At 39.0% G+C, this 13561-nt stretch overlaps 1 protein-coding gene across 1 annotated transcript in view; it reads right to left on the bottom strand.

Annotated features, from left to right (window-relative positions):
- Positions 1-1659: 1659 nt before the first annotated feature.
- PIP5K1B (phosphatidylinositol-4-phosphate 5-kinase type 1 beta) overlaps positions 1660-13561 on the bottom strand; it is a 102785-nt gene continuing 90883 nt past the window's right edge. The window contains exons 14-15 of the mRNA XM_065740608.1: positions 9065-9182; positions 1660-2149 (exon numbers count right to left, since the gene is read on the bottom strand). Of these exons, the coding sequence (XP_065596680.1) occupies positions 2147-2149; positions 9065-9182 (121 nt within the window). The 3' untranslated portion in view covers positions 1660-2146. The remainder of the gene's footprint in view (positions 2150-9064; positions 9183-13561) is intronic.

The raw sequence follows: 13561 nt of genomic DNA, 5'->3' as shown, positions 1-13561 counted from the left end.
AATGAAGTACTCAGTTGTTTTTTGTGTTTTTGTTTGTTTTTGTTTTGTTTGTTTTTTCACTGGGAATGACGTTAAGGTGCCTTTGCTAAAGGCAAAACCTGGCCCCTGAATGCTATGTGATGAAGCTACAGAGTTATACATACAACACTGGAGTTACTCCCTATGTATCACCCTGCAAACATCAACCTGTGCTTTTTTTCTCCCAGACAGTGTGCAGGGCCAGAGTATCTGGATTCCTTAGCTCACGGATTCCCCACATGTCAGTGACCTAAATGTTCAAGTTTTGCTCCCTGTGATGAACTCCATCTGTTTGGTCTAGGAGAAATAGACTAATATATCACTATAACACCCTGGAGAGTTGACAGTGCCCATGCCTTCTGCGTGCATTTCACTTTCATTTGACATGTATTGCCACGTTGTCTTCACAGATAAGTAAGCCGAAAGACAAATATCTGGACACCACACCCTGCTGGATATTTGGGAAAAATGTGATAAATATTTGCCTTCTGGAGGTTAGCCCAGTGCTAAAAACTTTAATTTGCCCCAAATAGAACTAGTGATAACTAACTACTTTGCATATGGCCACACTTAGAATGTTCTACACACTATGCATGATCAAGCACTTCTAATCTACAAAATTTTCTGCCCCTAGGGCATGTAGGTTTGTCTCTTGTATTTCTGTGAGGAATGACACGAGGTAATTATTTTGCTGAGACCGAGCAACCTAATTTTAAAGCATGGAAAAGAGGTAATCATGAAACACAGGCTCAAGGTCAATAAAGAGGCTCTACGAAAAGAAAATCAGTTGACTGTTACATTTCTCTACTCTGCACACAGTAACAGGGAAAGAACCCCATCCTTGTTAATGTTACAGTGTAAAAGGTACCAATGCAAAATTCTTCATAAGTACAAACCGTCACCTTGGGAATCAGCTCTTGTTTGGCAGTCCATCAGGTTGAACTCTACTTATTCCTAGAATAGCTGCTATTATCAGTGACTTCCATAAACTTCCAAACTGACAGCTGGGTAGCTGCTGCTTTTTTTGTTTCATTCTTGTTTTTAAACACTGCTGCATCAAGGTAAGAGGTCTTTGCCCGATGGTAACTGGTGCTTGTGATTGTCTCTCAGCTGCTAGGGAAATGAAGGGAACTAAAACAGTATCTGTATTTATCTTGAAACAATTGCTCATAGTGAAAACCTGACATGCTGCTGTGAAGCTCTTGAGGCACTGTTATACCTTTTGCCTTTTCCTTTCTCTTTTCTGTGTAACTTTAAGATTCCCCTCTTCGTTAAGGAGCTGGCAGAAGATAAATTCAGATGCCATCTTACAGTCTGGTTGATGCATCTCCTGAGATGCCCCTCAGGACCATGAGACATACCAGAACAGGAGCACACCGACGGCTGTGATAGTCTTGAGAACAAAATACTTTATTCATCAATAAAACTATAGTTTACAGTAGTATTTACTAAATAAATTATATAGTTTCTCCTTTACAAGAAATAAACTAAAATCAAAAATATTTCAAAGACAATATATATACACAACATAAGGCCTTGTTATAAATAACATTTTTTCTTTTCACCAACAGTGAAAATGTCTTTGAAGGCTCATTTTCATATCGTATGTGCTGAGGCTTACCCCACACCATCAACTTCGCATCAACTTCTGTGGATCTAAGCAATTAGAACTGAAGGGTGAAAATATGCAAAAATTAATTTATTTTATTCATCACTGTGCTTATTTTTAAATAGGTAAAGCAGATAATATATACTTTTTGGGTGCATAATTACAAGATGCATGCAAATGAAATCACTAGAGAGCCAATAAGAAAATATTACTTTCAAGTCCAGAAAAGGTGATTGGCAATATAGTAGAAAGCAGCTCGAACACACAGGTCTTCACAGCTTAGCAAGCAAGAGCAGATGACAGCAGAGTGCGGAATGTTTCACGTCACTTTTGCCAAGTCCATCCATCCTTTCTATAGTTCAAAGATCCTGACATTTCTTAGAATAAGTTCAGCTGATTATTACTCTCTGTCTACAAGGCTCAGGAAATCCCTCCTTCTTAAATCAGGAGCGCAGAAAGTGCTCTTCATTAACCATGGTCACTTCTCTGTCTCAGTTTTAATTCTTCTTGTGTTTTCTATTACTGTAAAAACAGAAAAAAACAAAGTTAGAAATTGTGTTTATTTGTTTTCTTACAGAATTATAAACTGGTAACATAGTTATTCCACTGCAGAAGCAGAAGCACAGTTCAAGTAATCAAAGCCACTGGGTACTCATCTTCGTACAAGAACCAACTCCTACAGTTTTGCAGACACTGCACGGCACTTACGTTTCCAGAATCCAACCACTTGTTTATGCAAAATGCTGAACACTCTGGGCATCACAGAAGACAATACAAACTGAGGGCACTCAGCAGCTCCTAACTTTTTTTTTTCTCACCTCAGTGAAGTACTTGGGGCTGATTAAAAATGTTGGGGGAAAAGTGAGGTTTTTGCTTATCCTCTGTACAAGTCCTGCTAACTTCCACAGGACATCCTCCCAGAAGAAAAAACATACCTATCCAACCTTTCACACACAACTGATGTTCTCTCTCATTCTATTTCATGAAAAAAAAAAAGACTTAATATTAGTGAGTTCATTTTCTACCATATCTTCCACAGAAGCATTGTTAAATAATATAAACTGCTGAGTCACGGCCTGAGCCACTGAATGAGCACCTGAAGGAAGGACCTGGTCAGCTCTGGGAGCATGGGTGAAGGCAATTCACCCATGTGACCAGAGGGGTGGAGCCAGGCTCCATCTTCTCTTAGACCTCATTTAAAGGCTGACTGACAATAAGGAAAGATCTGCTGGTGGAGCTCTCTCCTTTGTGGAGTTCCTTCCCTGAAAGCCTTGACCTTCAGAGACAGGTGTGCATTCATTTTCCTTCTTTTTGTAACAGCTCCTTGTTCATACTGGTCTCTTTGCCTTTACAAACTTTAAAGAAAGACATTTATGTGCTGCAAACTTCAAGCCTTCTGCTGTGTTGTGAACCAGTGTCATGGTCAGGGCATTCACAATCAGTGCTGGTTAGCAAAGTACTGCCTTCTCAAAGACTGTTCCTTTTCTTTGGACAGCTGCAGTCTGGCTGCCTTAAGGCAGAAAAGTAGTCAGGGAGTATGTATTTACAGGATGCAGAGCAATTTAATATGCAAACGAAAACTGTTGGACAAGTGAGTAAAATTAAGTCCTATTTTAAGAAGAGCATGACATGAGAATAAAATGTTGTTTGTTTTTTTTCTTTTTTTTTAAGCAGTGAATTACCAGTTTGGCAAAAAAGGTTCAACAGTTAAAAGTAAAGCTAAAACCTAAAGCTTTATGAAGCCAGTATAAATGTGATTAAATGTTCTCTGTCAGCATCCTGTTTGTGGCTGAAAGCTCAGAACTGAATGACTGCAATTCCATTTTGACAACTATATTGATAATTCAACACAATTTCAAACCTCCAGCCTTGTCACTTCTTTTCACTCTCTTGGCAATACTGCTGATGCTCACTTTTTGCTCTGCCAGTAGTACACAATTATGACTGACTCCTGTATTTTTGTTCCTTTAACTCAGACCTTTCCAAAGCACTTCAGGGGGATCAAGTATGGAAAAAAATACCTGCAAAAGTTACATTTCAGAATTGGAAAAGACTGCCCTGATAGAAGAATAAAGCAGCTGCCTGAGTGAGTCACAGAAATGCTGTGCATGCAGCAGGATTTAATCATTCTTGTTTGCCACGTACAGTCCACTTCTGTGCACATTTCTGTGGAAAAGTCTACAACAGAATGTACATAACACAAGCAACTGTCACCACTACACAATGTTACAGATGTAGAAAACAGCATTTTCTGATGGAGGCTGCATTTGACCACAGCAAGTGCATTTGAAATGATAATTAATGGCAAATGACCCTACTAGACACCTTCCTGTAGTCACTATCTGAGATGTCTCATTCTGGTTCTGTAACATACCTACAGTATTGGGAGTCTTTTTGTGCTTCAATTCTCTTCTTGTGGATTTAGTTTTGATTTCTCCATAAAAAATTAAAATCTTTAGGGCATGAGAACTTGTAGTTCAGCAACAGTAGAAGCTGTCATTTTAGCACATGGCATACTCAGGGTAATGTACTAACTGTAATCAGAAACAGTATGCTTTTAATCTACTCTAACTCTTTGTTCCAGTATCTGATTTACAGACAAGTGTTGCTGTTGCTTTCTACGTAACATTGCTTCTGCAAAAACTCTTCTAACCAAATGACATTCAAGAGCTTGGTTCTTGGAGCTTGGTTCTTGTTTCACCTTACACCAACCTTCAGTTTTATGAGAGACACAGGCTTCTTTTCCCCTGATAGAGAAGATAATGCATAGCTGAGTACAGACATAAAATAGATTACAGAGAAGAAGTGAGCTGTTCCTCACTGTGTGGAACATCTAGGTCTTCCCTCTTTAAGCCTTGTCTGACCCTGCTTCGAGGAAACAGTGCTTAACTGGTTCCTATATGTACACGGAACAGAAAGATTTTTCTGCTCTCAGGGGAAACTCACTCCAAGTGTCTGTAAATAAGGAGGCCTGAATTTTTTTCTCACAGTCCCAAAGGTAACATTCATTTTCTAACAGTATCTTCAGTGGAAATGGCAAAGCTCCAGAAAGAGAGCAACATGTCTAAATATGAGGTATACATCACAGTGTGACTGCGCATTTAATTGCTGTTTTTTACATGTATCCCGTCAGGGAAATGCTTTAACTTCCGTCCTGGTTGTGACTTCTTCACAACAGTGCTCTGAAGAAAACTACAATATGATTAGAGTTGGATCAAATGCTGTAAAATACAGAGAAGCAAAAGGTTTTTGAATGAAAAACAAACTTTGTCAAGGAGTTACGGTAGCAGGTGCAACACCATAGCCAAAGTATCTAACAAGAATCATAGAAGTCATTGGTTTGGAAGGGTCCTTAACAATCATCTTGTTCCAACCCCCTGCCCTGGGCAGGCTTCCCTACCTGGCCTTGAATGTCTCCAGGAATGGGACATCCACAGCCTCTCTGTGCACCCTGTGTTACTGCCTCACTACCCTCTGTGTTGAATTTCTTCCTAATGTTTAATCTAAACCCACCCTCTTTCCATTCACAGTCATTACTTCTTGCCCACTACACTCCCTGAAGAAAAGCCTTCCCCATCTTTCCTGTAGGCCCCTTTTATGTACTGGAAGGCCACAGTGGTCTCTCCAGAACCTTCTCTTCCCCAGGCTAAACACACCCAACTCCCTCGGCCTTTCTTCACAGGAGAGGTGTTCCTATCCTCTGATCATCCCTTGTGGGCAGCCTCTGGACACACTGCAACAACTTGAAGTCCTATTTACGCTGGGAGCCCCAGTGCTGAACATAGTACTGCAGGTATGAGTGAAGGTTCATTTGATCAGTCAGGTGAGAATTCTTATTTTTATCTGCAAGAAGAGTTCACACTAGGAGAGAGTAATAGTGCTAATTCAAAATTAGCTGTAGGGGTGAAAACATTTCTAAGAGGAAGTAATTGCAAAGATGAGGGATTAGATAGTAAACTGGCTGTTGGAGGAGCTGAATACAAACTAGGAAGTGTTCAAAAGGAGAATTAGGCAAATACTTAGCTATAGGAGTGAGAACAGAAGAAGTGCAGTGAAACATGAGAAAAGGGAGGCAGTTTTGCTAGGTTTCTAAACAGCACAGACAAGCACTCAACAGTCTACTTAGCTATGCATCTACATCCACAACACACACAAAACAGATCTCTTGCTAGGTTTTACAACTTCAGAACCATATAATAAAAATGGCATTTGGTCATAAGCCACAATATGGGTAATTCTGAATGTAATAACATTATTGATGCCATTCATCTGACAGATTGTAGCTACACTAACTAGACTTCAAATATGCTGAGCCTCCTCATCACTACAGTTACTTTTGTCTTTTATTTCACTTGAAACCCTTCTCAGTCCTTTGCAATCCTCTCTTCAGTGGTAGTGTCTTCCTCCAAATCATATACAAATAACAGTTGGCAATGTTGCATTCCCACAAAATTATTTCTCTACTACCAAAGAAGCTTCTACTATAGTTAAAAACAGTTCTTCAAATGAAATAGAATCATAAAATTGTAGAATTGCTCAGGTTGGAAAAGGCCTTCCAGATCATCAAGTCCAACCACAACCAAACCATACTACCCTACGCTAACAACCCACCCCTAAATGATGTCTCTGAGCACTACATCCAGATGGATTTTAAACACAGTCATGGGTGCTGACTCAGCCACACCCCTGGGAGCCTATTCCAGTGCTTAACAACCCTTTCTGTAAAGAAGTGTTTCCTTACAACCAACTTCAACCTCCCCTGGTGCAACTTGAGACTATTTCCCCTTGTCCTGTCACTGTGATAAGAGACCACCCCCACTCTCACTGCAGTCACCTTTCAGGTACGTGGAGAGAGCAATAGCATCTCCCCTCAGCTCCACTTTTCCATAGTCAACAGCCCCAGCTCCTTCAGTCACTCCTCATAGGGCATATTCTCCAGACCCTTCACCAGCCTTGTTGCCCTTCTTTGGTCGTGCTCCAGCACCTCAGTGTCCTTTCTGCACTGAGGTGCCCTAAAATGAACACAGTACTCAAGGTGGGGCCTCATCAGTGCCAGAGTGAGATCTCACCAAGGGGAAATTACTGTTCATAAATGAAATGCTATGGGCAGGATGTATACTTATTCAGATTTGTATTTACCACCAGTTGATTTCAGCTGTAGAGCATCGTAACAGAGCAAACTTAGGTTTGTCACTGTAGAAATTTACATGCACGTTCTTATCCCACTATAAACATACTGAGAATCAAACTACTTACAGTGAAACATCACACACAAAATCACAGGAGTTGGAAGGGACCTCAAGACATCAGTCATCCTAATTCTTAAACCTTACTACTCTGACTTTACTGACACTGTAGTTTGTCTCCTGTAGTGATGTCACCTGAGAGAACACAGTGGAGTAGTTTTTAATTTCATGTTACTCTTTCATGGACAGAAAGCTTAACATTGCAGGCAGGCATAAAAGGGTGACTTAACATCATATGTTGTTTTTTTATTTTATTTCTACATCAAAATGCAAAATAGAAGAGTGTTTATCCCTCTGTACAGAAACACCTTTTATTTATCTCATGTGGAGATATGTCTTCAGTTCCTGAGTATCTGTTCTACCTTTGCACTACACATTTAAAGAAGCAAGAACCCTCTAATTTTCACTTTTGTGGAATAACATTTCAAATTCCCACCTACTAAATACATCTGGTTCTATCTCTGTAATCTTTAATGAAAAACTGTAACTGCTTTGGTAGAACATTAACAGAATCACAGATTCACTGGTTGTTTTCCACTGTTTGGTATGAGGATATTTGGAAATAATATGAATTGGGTTATACTTCCTGCTCAGTGTGGATTGTAGTTAGCTGTGTTGGGTTTGTCTGTTTGTTTTTTTGCCTCTAAAAAAGTAGTAGCTGGGTTAAAAGATTTAAGAAGACATAAATCAATTACATTTTAAACTCAATTTGGATTTAGTGTTGTTCCTAACAGTGCTGCTTAGAGTCACAGGTGAAGAAAATGCTGCTTTGCTGAACCTGGTCTTTGTTGATAACTGAGGAATTCTGCACTCTTGAGCTACAAATTTAAAATGTTTCTCTGTCTCCTAAAGAAAATTTTTCACTTTATCCAGATCAATTCTCAGTTTGGGAAACAGCTGCAGTGAGTGAGTCTGCATGGGAGTGCTTTGATGTAAAACTCCCACAACAGCCCTTACCTGTAGGGGAATCTCTGCTCCTTCATCCTTTATTTACTTTCTGAATTTGTACACAACACTATTCTGACAAATAACATTTAAAATATGTTTTTATAGGAAGTGAGGATAATGCCATTTAACTACTTCTTTTTCTTATTCATGAATCAAAACATCCTAGCTTCTAGTTTATGATATGACTACAGTCTGTCTGAGAACTTTAGCATTTCAATGCAGGAGGCAAAGACACAGAAGGGACTAGTGGAGAGATTTAAATTAAGGAAGTTATTTCGCATTGTACTATCTAGTAAGTAAGACTACACTAGCTTGCAGAGGAGGAAGAAAGGAGATGTTTGGAGTGATGGTGTTTGATTTCCCGATAAACTATTACATGTGATGAGCCCCGATTAGGGTGCTCATGGAAGTGGACCAAACATTGGAAGTTGGAAGTGACCAAACATTTGTCTGATGATGGAAGCACTGAATCAATTCCTTCTGCTCTGATTTTACACGCTGCTTTTGATTTATCTGTTATCTCAGTCCTTGAGTTTTCACACTTTTACCCTTCTGATTCTCTCCCCCTCCCCACTGAGTGGGAGTGAGCATGCAGATCTGTGAGGCTCAGCTGCCTGTCAGGGTTAAACTACAAAAGCTGTAGATAGCAATAAAAAATTTTAAACACCAATATAGAAGACATGAAGACAACCAAAGACACAGAACTGAGCTTACTGCCTGTCTTTCAGCCATATAAACTGTTCACTCGGAAGCAAAACAGCAAGGAAAAAATAACTTTTACAAATATACTCCAGCCACCCTAACTGGAGAACCCTTCAGAGCAAAAAAGGAAGCTATTAATGTACTTCATGTTGTGCTCTACATTTCTTCAGAATCACTGATGTAGACACAAACCTTGTCTCTCTGGAAGAATGTATTTCCTCAGTTGTGGAATATTGAATATGAAGACAAAAGATATTTGTTTCCTCCTATAAGCACGAAAAACAAGCAGTAAACCACCCCCACTCCCCCTACCATTACAGAAAACCTGAAAGAAATTTCAGTATAATTCATTATTAACACAATATTCAATACATACAAAGATTATTGAAGAATTTGTTTTGGAAAGGTATTTAAGCATATGTCTAACTTAGAAGTACCTCAAATAACCCCTGGTTCTTTAAGTTCAGTATATATTCAAGTCCCTTGCTGAGCCTCCATCAGAGGAATTACAGGAAAAAAGGCCTATCAGAAGCAGACTTACCAGGTAGACATCCAAAACTGAAGCATTATCATTTTCCATTTCCAGTGTGCTCTGCTCTGATGTCATATAGATGGCACTATCTTCTAAAGTGAATGTTGAACTTGAAGGCAACTCTTTACTGGAAAGCAAAGGGAGATTACTGTCAACAACAAAAAATACGAGTTTCAGAGCTCACTCACAGCTGAAATCCTAAAATTAATTTCTTTCTAACATACAAGCTTCAAATACTTCAGAAGTAGGAAAATGAACAAGTATAGGCATATAGCTAGTTAACTGGGGGCTCAAATTTGACTAACATATGCAAACCATGTTATTTCTAATTTTGTCGTCCTTAGAAGGGTACCGTGAACTCTGCTGGAAGAATTAATCTACACCATAGTATATGCGTGGTAATTTCATTAATACCCACATCACAACAGTATAAATCCTGAGAACATTTTTAAGATAAAACAGAGGAAAAAAGAGACTTAGTAATAATGCACAGTAGCATTGGACTTCCTCATGTAGATAAGACACCACTTGCAGCCAAGAGTTCAGATAGGAAAGTGGGAGAAGAAAGAGAGCATACTGATATTAGAACAGCTCTGCAAGCAAGAAATGCTGGCCAATCAGGTATGCAGTGTTATTTCAATCAGGGATATGATTTATGTTCACTGATATGGAGAAAGAATGTGAAACTACAATTACGTCTGCACAAGAATCTTGTTTTGTACATAGTTGGAACCACAAAGCAGACTGTTGTGCTTTACAGGACTTAAGCACCTTTATCACTCATCCTTAGTGACTGCCAGAAATGAAGGGACTTCAGTTTTGTACAGCCATATTTCAAATGTTCTTGCCTATGTACACATGAAGTGAAATGCAAACAATCCTGCATTATAACTGGCTGTTAAAACATGGCCACAGCCATCAATCTGGAAATGAGGAAAAGATTTATTTTCTCCTCCCTTTGCAGTACTTCATGGTTTAGGTATGTTTCAGATTATCAATTAGGAAGGGTACAGCTGGAAAGCAAATAAAAATGGTCAAGAAAATAATGAATCATCAGTCATCCTCATGTCACATCAGTATTAAGTGCACAGTGCTACATGCACCGCCATATAATGCTCCTTTCACTATATGTGTGTATTAGGCATCTCTTCAAGTGCAAAACTAACTCATTTGTCCTGAGGGAGATTCAGCTCCCACTGGGTTAGCAGCAGTTTTCTAGCACCCTCTACTTGCACTGTATTATGGAACATATTTCAGACATAGCAGCTTTCTGCCAACACTTCATTTTACTAAAAGGAAAGGAAGAAAAAAAAGGGGCTGCTGCCAAATGGTGATTATGTTTTTATCATCTCCCACAAGATAAGCTCTGGCATTAAAGATACTATTTTTGATAAAAGAGAAAAAAAAAAGCCACTTTTGCTTGGTTGTGTAATTTTGACTGACTGTGATGCTCAGTTCAGCCTCAGAATATGACGAGGCCCATGTAAGGAAACCATGTGACACCAGATGAATATGCAGAAAGCAGCTACTACTTTTATAAAAAGTACGCTAAGTCAGTGGTCAACTGGAAAGCAATCCTTGGCATCACTAAGAGCAGGTCAGGCAGTCTGGAGCATACTTGCTTTTTATTCCTGTATTATGTAAAATATAGAAGGAAAAAAACAAAAACCTAGGAACAGCTATTCACTTCATGTAAGTACTCAGCCACATCAGTGCTGTTACACTTCTCCCACTCAGAAAACCTCTGGCACCTGCACTCAGACTAGGTGAGATTTTCCACAGTACACACCAGTGCATTTTATTTTATGGCTGCCTTCTCAGAAGGCCAAGGCCTGGTCCTGCTGTTCTTCTCTGGTTAATTCACCAGCTTACTGTTACACGTACTTTTCCCTTTCTCACTTCTCCACTACCATGTGGGGTTTTTGTGCTGCTAGTTTGTTAAGTTATCATCTTCACATTCTGATGTTATCATTCGCTTCACAATCTGCCTTGGATTGAAAACAACAGCAAAATGAGTTCAGCACTCAGTGATGGGACTGTTAAGCTACTGCTCTGTGACATAAAATAAAGACCGTGCCATCTGCCCCTCAGAGTACACTGCTTTTTATGGTATGCAGTGAGTCATGCAGATCTGCCTGCTGCAGAAATCCACTACACAGACAGGAAGAAAATGAAGGCTGACACAAAAACAACATGGAAAGAAAAGTCAAGGAACAGCTCCTATTAATGTTACAGCTTGGTTATTTGTTAGTGAACTTCCTAAAAAGGTTCTAGAGAACATACAGAAATGGGTAACATACAATACCGTACAGAAATAAAAGAGAGAAAAAAAGAGAAGAAAGTACAGAGTAAACTTAGGCACAGAAAACCAGCAGGGGATAAAGGCTCTTGAACAAAAACAGGCATGAAAGAATATTTCAATTACAGTCAAATCCCCAGAACTTATTTGCAGGTAACAATCTTCTTGCTACTGCAACATTCACACCGAACAGTTAGAGATCAATTCTAATACTCCTGAATGAAGAAATGTTTTCTAAAAGAACAGAACTGCTGAATGACAGAGCTTTCTTTCACATATCCTAAGTTCAATAACTGGATAGATAGGGCAAATTCCAGGAACTCTCTTAGAAAAATCTTCGTTTTATACCTAAAAGAACATATACAGTCCATTTCGTGAAGCTAATCAGGACTAAGTGCATAAAGCAGAAAGAGGAAATTTGACGTCACTGCCATGCTAGCCTGCCTCTAGAGCCCATGCTGGTGTCAGTAGGAATGCAACAACTTCAGCCAAGAGCTGAACTCTGCCGCAGTTACAGTATACTGCTTATGTGCAATAATGCAATAACACCTGTTTTAATTGTATCTTTCTAGTTAGAAATCAATTCCATGGCAGAAAATCACATTTTTGTTTACTGAAATTGCCTTGTATTGACATTATGAAAAAAAATGCATCCCTAAGATGAACATAACAACATTTCCAATATTCCTATGGAAAGTGAGGAAAAACAAGCTTTTTATTTTAAGTCTCTGTCTTAATGTGGTCCGCTTTTTAAAAACTAAATAAATATTTTGGTCTTATGATGAAACAAGGAGAAAAGCTGTACGCGGGCCTTTCTAAAACAGCATACTTCATCACATTTAATAATAGCAATAAAGCTTAAATTCTCTTCTTCTTTGGTAGAAAATCAGAAACACTTCATTTTCAAGAGTCCTTCTGATACATCCTCCTGGACATGAGAGGCAAAAAATTAGCTCAAAAAGTTGAAGTTAGTTAGGGATTGCTTCTTTTAAGAATGGATAACAGGCTTTGGTGTGTAAAATCTTCAGCAGGATTGTTATGTAATTGTTATGCAACATTTTAGAGAAAATTAGCAGCTCACTGCGTCATAAACTTTAAAATGTGTTCACAGAGGTTAATCAGAAGAATGTCTCACAGGATCAGTGGGCAGTAGAACTACTGTTACAAGATACTTCTCAAATAACAACTACTGTGGAAAATCTGCCTTGCATACAGCAGGTGTCTGTGGGTCTGTTCAACACTGGTCTCGTGTTTACAATGTAGAAATCAGTTCTAAAACTCCATCTTGTGCTTTATAAATTTCACACGTCTGAAAAAGTAGGACAGACATAAAAGCTTTGGCAAATGATCTTTTACTAATGCTGTACACAGGCATCAAAGCTACAGACTTGAAAAAAATCTAAATGCTGCCTTTGCCTTCCAAGTGATGGACTCTGACACTGATTCTGTGCCACTAAACTCACACTAATAGCAAAACACAACGTGTGGACTGAGTCATAAAAGTCACGCTATGACTCTATGGTTACATGAAGGTGAACTAATGCATAATTTAATTGCAGGTGCCAATTAAAGTCATAAGGCTTGTTATTTTCACACCTGACATATATATGTAGTTGAAGAGCCCGTAGGTGTAAGCAATCGGAATTCAGGAACTCAGCCTAGGCTGTGCAGTGTTGAGTAATGGCAGCCTGGTGAGGGATCTACACATGAAGTCTGCTTGAAGAAGGTCCTCAAAATCTTCCTTGCAGAAAGAATTAATTGTGAAATAAGAACTCTGAGGATAAGTATGGACTATCATATGCACCTTCAGGGACAAATTCATGCAGGGAAACTCTTGCTCTTTTTTTCTGTGAAGGGAAGGACCCATGCTCTTTTTAGGTCTCTATTAAAACACAGAGCGCACAGGTATCAACTCCTGAGTGGGATTAAATGCAGTTAATTCAGAAAGCACAAATGGAAGCATGCCTACTCTATTACATACACAGAGATCTTCCTATGAAAACTCATAGCAACATGACAGACATCTTTTAATGGGCACCAAAAAGAACAACAACAAAGAGCACAACAAAGCTCGACTGCAATGTCAGATGATGTCACTTCTCTCATCTAGCATAATGGTCAAGGAGCCTCATGAAATACAGAAATACAAATGTGAGAATTCACTGTTGAAAGTGATGTTGATGAAGTCTGTAATACTTCTGCATACT

Source organism: Cyrtonyx montezumae, unplaced genomic scaffold (genome assembly GCF_038088225.1).
Source record: "Cyrtonyx montezumae isolate F1298 unplaced genomic scaffold, pur_monq_1.0 scaffold_29, whole genome shotgun sequence".
In the NCBI taxonomy this organism is placed as follows: Eukaryota; Metazoa; Chordata; class Aves; order Galliformes; family Odontophoridae; genus Cyrtonyx; species Cyrtonyx montezumae.
The sequence above is the reverse complement of the archived record's forward strand: the minus strand, read 5'-3'. Positions and strand labels throughout refer to the sequence as shown.